Source organism: Nannospalax galili, unplaced genomic scaffold, assembly GCF_000622305.1.
Source record: "Nannospalax galili isolate Female #2095 unplaced genomic scaffold, S.galili_v1.0 scaffold800, whole genome shotgun sequence".
In the NCBI taxonomy this organism is placed as follows: Eukaryota; Metazoa; Chordata; class Mammalia; order Rodentia; family Spalacidae; genus Nannospalax; species Nannospalax galili.
In genome coordinates, this window is record NW_008347125.1 from 839466 (window position 1) to 845905 (window position 6440).

At 39.5% G+C, this 6440-nt stretch overlaps 1 protein-coding gene across 1 annotated transcript; it reads left to right on the plus strand.

Annotated features, from left to right (window-relative positions):
• Positions 1-4354: 4354 nt before the first annotated feature.
• Positions 4355-6200, plus strand: LOC108491341 (platelet basic protein). Its single transcript, XM_017800730.2, has 3 exons — positions 4355-5003; positions 5320-5449; positions 5572-6200. The coding sequence occupies exons 1-3, from the start codon at positions 4694-4696 to the stop codon at positions 5657-5659; spliced, it is 528 nt and encodes a 175-aa protein (XP_017656219.2). The 5' UTR covers positions 4355-4693; the 3' UTR covers positions 5660-6200.
• Positions 6201-6440: the final 240 nt, after the last annotated feature.

Sequence of the window (6440 nt, forward strand, 5' to 3'; positions counted from 1 at the left end):
AAGTTTCACTTCCTTCTTCATTTCAGATTGAGTATTCTTCAATATTTCTAACTCTTTTCTGAATTCATTCAGAAGTTTATCCCTATCTTCCTTCGGTTCTTTGATTTTTTTTATGTGTTCTTTAAATTCACTGAGTTCTTTTATCATGTTTATAATTGTTCTTTTGAGTTCCATGTCCTGCATTATCTCTGGGGGGTTCTCATTGTACTCCTCTAGAGGACTATTGGTATTTGGTGGGGATATATTATTTTGGTTTTTCATGTTATTATTTTTTCTCTGTGATTTTGACATATGAATTTCTTTTGTAGTTTCTGATTCTTGTGTGAGACTCAGGCCTTCAAGTGTAGGTCTGCTTCTTTTTGTGAATTTTATGTGTCTTTGTGGTTTACTTTTTGGGCATGAAAGGCTGGTTTGTTTAAGCTTCTGATTCTCTCTTTTGATTTTATATTGGAGTGGCTAGATTGCTTTTGTCTTCAGGAATTCCCACAGAAGCCCAATTCAGATGAGGATCAGATATTTTCAGGCTTTCTCCTAAGGTCTGTACAGCTCCAGGAATGATTTTGGCCTTAAGAATTTGGGGGTTGGACTGGCCTGTGATCCTGGCCCAAGAAAGATGCTAGTCTAGGGCAGTTGGTGGCTGTGCCACCCAAAGATGCAAAGGCAGATGGGGCGGGAAGAGGACCCAAGGACTCCTGGGGACTGCACTGAGGCGTTGTGTTGGTCTGGATGCAAAGGATCAGGAAAAGGAAAGATCAGCCCCTGTGTCCCAGAAAGAGGCCGGAGGTAGTGCAGGCCCAGGGAAGCAGAGGGAGGTGAGGGTGGGGCAAAGCTCAGAATCAGTGCTCCTGGGGCCCAGGGAAGGCACTACCTTGGTCTGGATGAAAAGGATCAGGAAGCAGTATTGGCTCCCTAGGTGTCTGGGGCCCCAAGACAAGGAATTGGGCAAGACCCAAACTAGGAGGAGAGAACTGCAGGGGAGATGGGAGGGTAAATGAGGCTGGGAGAGTCAAGGCTTGGAAGGTGGAATGGACTTACTCTGGAGAGAGGTCTGTGGGTAGGAGAGAGGGCTGCTGGAGGGTGGTGCAGGCCCAGACCCAGAAGCAGTGCTTTTGGGGCCCAGAGAAGGCACTATGTTGGTCTGGATGAAAAGGATCAGAAAGCAGTATTGATTCCTCAGGTGTCTGGGGCTCCATGACAAGGAATGGGACAGGACCCAAACTAGGAGGAGAGACTGGTCGGGGAGATGGGAGGGTGAATGAGGCTGGGGGAGTCAAGGCGCAGAGGGCACAATGGACTTACCCGGGAGAGAGGTCTGCGGGTAGGAGCTATTTATTATTATTTTTATTTTATGTGTATGCATGCATTGCCTGCATGTAGGTAAGTGCACCTGTGTCGTGCAATGCCCGCAGAAGTCAGAAGAGGCTGTCAGACCCCCTGGGACTGGAGTTAGGGACAGTTGTTAGCTGCCTTTTTTGTGCTGGGATTTGAACCCCGGTCTTCTGCAAGAACAACTGAGTGTTCTTAACCACTGAGCCATCTCTCCAGCCCTGATGGTTTTCTTTAAAAAAAAAAAAAAACTTTCTATTTATTTATTTTGCATGTGTGCGGGGTCACATGTGTGCCATAGCACATATGCAGAGGTAAGAGGACAGCGTGCAGAAGAAGTTGGCTCTCTCCTCCCACCATGTACTTCCCTGGGGGGATCAAACTTGGATCTTCGGACTTATCAGCAGGTGCTTTTACCGACTGAGCCATTTTATCTGCACAAGACAATGATTTTCTTGAAAGAGAAAGTAAAGAATGAGGAGAGAGGACCTCCTTCCCATACTCTTCTTCAAGGAGAAGAAACATGACAGGATCTCAACGGAAGTCCTAGCAGCCAGCAACAATCAGCTCCTGATTGAAGGAGGCCATTTTGACTTTTCAACTTCAGTGGCTGGCTGACCAGACCTGTTAAAGGAAGCACAGGAAAGGGGACAACAATAGACTTCAAGGTCAGAATTATAACAATAAACAAATATAAAGAAAGAAAGAAAAAAGAAAGAATTCTATTAAGTCACTAAATTAGGGGGAGACTTGGCATGCAGCAAAAGAGAATTGGTGGTTCTTAGTAATAATTGGTTCTCAGGTTCTGAAACAAGCCTGCATTACAACTTCCTCAAACAAATGACTTTGTGGTAAAACTGAGTAATATTCATATAATCGAGGCGCAACAAATGCAATTATTCAAAATAAACTTTCTCAGGCCTGCAAACCTTTGCAGTGCTGTTAGGTAAAAACATCTGGAAAGAATCTTTTCCTTCATCTTCCACACTATCCCCTCCTCCTCAGCCATGCTTCCCTCTGGGCAGCCCGAAGAAAATCCTCAACTAATGTGAGCGCCAATGCTATTAAGATCTGGACAATTACTGTCAACTCAAAGTTACACAAAAAACACTTTCAACACTTATAGAAAACCTTTTTCTGCCTAGTATTTCAAGGTACTGAGGTACTGTAACAAAGTGAGCCAAAATTTTACTGACTTTAGGATTGTCTATTCCAATTGCTTTTTATATCTGATTTTCAGGTGATAGCTTATTTTATTAACATTTAGAAGAATTTGAGAGACATTACTTCAAAATGCTCTGCATCAAGCAGGGTTAATGTGTCTTAATTTTGTTGGATAATTGTCCTCAAGTATCTATAAAAATAGATAACAGATAGTTTTTATTTTGGGTCATAGAAAACTTGTTTGTTTCCTGAGTGATTGCTATTTATAAAGCAGCTTAAAGGGAAAATAGATAAAGTAAATAACCACAAAAAAGAAAAAAAAGATAATAATGACTCATAAAGAGGCTATTTCAAAACCAAGAGCCTCTGGCATCTATTTATATTTCAGTAATTATTTAAATTATAATGTATAAACTAGCTGCTCTTAATTGAGTAACTGGTATAAAAATCTTGTGTGCACAGTTTTTCACAACATATCACCATTTTGGTCTATGCTTTTCATCATGGAAGCAGAAGGAAATTATGCAAATGATAGAAATAGCAATTAATAATAGTTTTAGTAGTGAATATGGAGCATTATTTAAATCCTATTGCTTTGGGCAAATACTTTAGGTCTTACTCAAAAAAGATAAAAGTTAAATGAATAAGTCACATGGGAATTTTATAATGTCTGGCATATAATAGATGCTTAATATTTCTCGAATAAATAGAAACTCCCAAATAGACTTTTTATTGCAATTCTGATTAAGGCTTGTGAAATTTTCATGACAATTAATTTGTTGGTACTTCCTCCTGAACCTTGCTGACAATGTATCTTTTTGTGACAAGATACATTTATTTAGATTGAATTAAGGGGAGGAGCCTGGAGCGATGGCTCAATGGTTAAGAGCATTGGCTGCTCTTGCAGAGGACATGGGTTCGATTCTCAGAACCCACAGCTAACAGTTGTCTGTAACTCCAGTTCCAGGTGAATCCAATGTCCTCTTCTGACCTCCATAGGCATTGCATGACATGGATGCACTTACACATATATGCAGACAATATATCGATACATATAAAGTAAAAATAATAAAGAAAATATTTTTAAAAAGATTGAATTAATGCAGGTCTTCATGGTGCATGACTGAGATCTTAGCACTTGGAAGAATGAGCAAAGAGGATTGAGTTCAAGATTACCCTGGGTACATAGCAAGTTTGAGGCCAGCCTAGTCTAAAATGTGAGAGTGTACCTCAGATATAAGAAAACATTTCTTATAGCTTCATCAAAAGTATTAGAGGAATTTTACTAAATGAATCAAGAAAGGATTTTGCATAGTGCTAAGTATGGAGAGAAAAAAATGCACAGTGAAGACAATAAATACTGTCAATCATGTGCTAGTTTATTTATAATAAACAAAAAAAGAAAGTTTGGAAAACATTAAAAAATCCATTTATGCAGGAAGATCACTGTGCGCAAGCATATCTATGCATTTAATGTATGTCTCTGCAGATGTATATTCATGTACATATACATGCAGATATAGTAGAAATGTCAATTTGCTACTGTCGGGTTCCATTGACAAGCAGTAATGTGGAATAACTATGGAGAGGAAGGCACATGTTTCACTTCCCACATAAGTACAGTGTATGACTATCTTAGAGTAGAATGTATTCACTATCTTTGTTACACTGAAAATCAGAGACAAAAATACATGCTTCTTGCTTTTCAGGTACACTCATACAGCAGAAACTATAGTTCATAATACAAAGGAGAATGAGTTCGCTTCTACTGTGTGGATGAAATTACAAAAGATAATTTAATTAGAAGACAAAAAGAAGCCCATAAGCTAGCATCCAAAGTGAGACTTTTATGGTAATTAGCTCATATATTTTCCCCACATATGCCAAATGAATTGAATCCTGGCATTTGACAACCACCGAGACAGGAACTTTCTTTGCTGTCTGGGAAGAGAAGATAGTTCTCCTTTTCAAGGTCCTATGACTATGACTGCAAGCACTTATAGTGTCTATTAAGCCCATAAACTGCATTATAGGAAAGCAAAGCATATGACTACATGCTCCTACAAAGAAAATATTTGTAGTGTTTTGGGCTGGGTCTTACCGTTAAGTAGAGTGCTTATACATCTGTAAAGGGGTTGGAGGAATGTGAGATGATGCACAAAATGTAACTCATTCAGCAAGATGTCTAACCTGTCTGGTTGATATGGGTTGGGCACAATTTGATCATCCTTTTATGGTCAAAACCACATCCATTCACTCCTGCCTCTTCCATGGTATAAAAGAGGTCTGGAGGGTTCATAAAGTCACTTGGCTGAAAACGTCTAGGCGGCAAGTCATCCTCACATTGAGGTCTTCTGGCTCTGGAAACACCTCTAGCTCAGTCTTCTTCATCATGAAACTCAGACCCAGTGCCACAACGTTCTGCTCCAGGTCCAGGCCACCTCACAACCTCCGGGTGTTGCTGCTGCTGTCGTTGCTCCTCGCTGCGCTAGTTCCCACTACCACTGGACAATGTAAGAGATATTTAGAGGAAAATAAAAGTAGAGGGCATCTTCCCTGCAGCTGTGTCTAGGGGACTTGGGGTGGGGAGTGTGCAGGGAGACTACACTGGTATTTCTGTGGCTAGAGACTGTCACTATACTAGTAATTCTAAGATATACTTAAGGGCACTTCATATGTATGGGGCAATCTGCTAGGCTTGCTATTCAAGGTTTACAGGGCATATTCACAATGGCCATATGAAAAGGGTACAATTACCCTCAATTTACAGGTAAGGAAAGTGAGGAAAATAATTCACGATCACTAACTGAGTCATGTGTTCTACTATAGCTCATGTCAAAGATCCATATCTGGAAATGCGCTGTGTATGCTTGAACTCAGTCTCTGGAATTCATCCCAATGGTATAAGCACTTTGGAGTTGATCAGACCGGGAGCCCACTGTGACAAAGTGGAATTGATGTAAGTTCCTGGCTCTGTGTTATGATACTGCTATTAGAATGCCCGTTCTTCTCCTTGGCTACACTCCATTCTGTTCTGACAGGGAGGCTAGGAGATTCAGATAAGTCTTTTCTCTGTTGCAGAGCTACACTGAAGGTTGGGAAGAAAATCTGCCTGGATCCTACAGCTCTTGGAGTCAAGAAAATTGTCATGAAACTGTTGGAAGGTTAATCTGTTGCTTCTTAATCTGTTGGCTTTCTGCCAAATCATTTTGATGTCCAGGAAACCTAGGATTTTGAGATTTTGATTTTCTAGAGTCATTTCTTATTATGAAAATGTATAATTTTACATTTTGTCTCAGAAATTGTGTTTTATTTTGAGAACATTGGTTAAAAGATGATACAAAGAAGATAAAATGAGTAAAATGAGTGAATCTCTTTGTAACATATAATTTACGGTTTATTATGTAAATCTTGACTAAACAATGTGTTTTGCATTTCTTTATTTGAAGTTTTCTTTTCAAACACATTCATGTCACATTTTCTTTCTGTATTTTATTTTTAGGATAGATGCACACATGGTGATTAATATGTTTCACAATGGGATCTCACAGAGACAATCATGGCACATTAGCTCAGCAGATGCTTTTTCAAAAATTTAGGCATTTAGAGGTTTTTCAGTGTCTTAGACCTAGAATTCCTGGTTTCAAAGCAATCTCTGACACATTTTCTGGTATTTATTCTAACCTTCAAACCTTCACCATAATAAAGTTGTAAAATGTAAGACTTGTAAGCAGTGGTTATTTACTTTTTAAGTGAATATGTTCCAACATTAGGAGCGCAAAAAGTACATGATGAAACGGGGATTAATACACTATGTTTAAAAAAAATCTCCACTATTTTCTGCAGCAACAAAATGTGATAGACTTTATCGCCTATCTGCTGTTAAGTGTTTTATCCAGGTGTGAGAGCTTTAATAGTCCCTCTCCCTCCCTCCCTCCCTCCCTCCCTCC

Coding starts and splice junctions, on each gene's coding strand:
- LOC108491341 (XM_017800730.2), top strand. CDS start 4,694: ATGGGTTGGGCACAATTTGATCATCCTTTTATGGTCAAAACCACATCC. Junction 5,004..5,319: donor TCCCACTACCACTGGACAAT/GTAAGAGATATT, acceptor GTTCTACTATAG/CTCATGTCAAAGATCCATAT. Junction 5,450..5,571: donor TGTGACAAAGTGGAATTGAT/GTAAGTTCCTGG, acceptor TCTCTGTTGCAG/AGCTACACTGAAGGTTGGGA.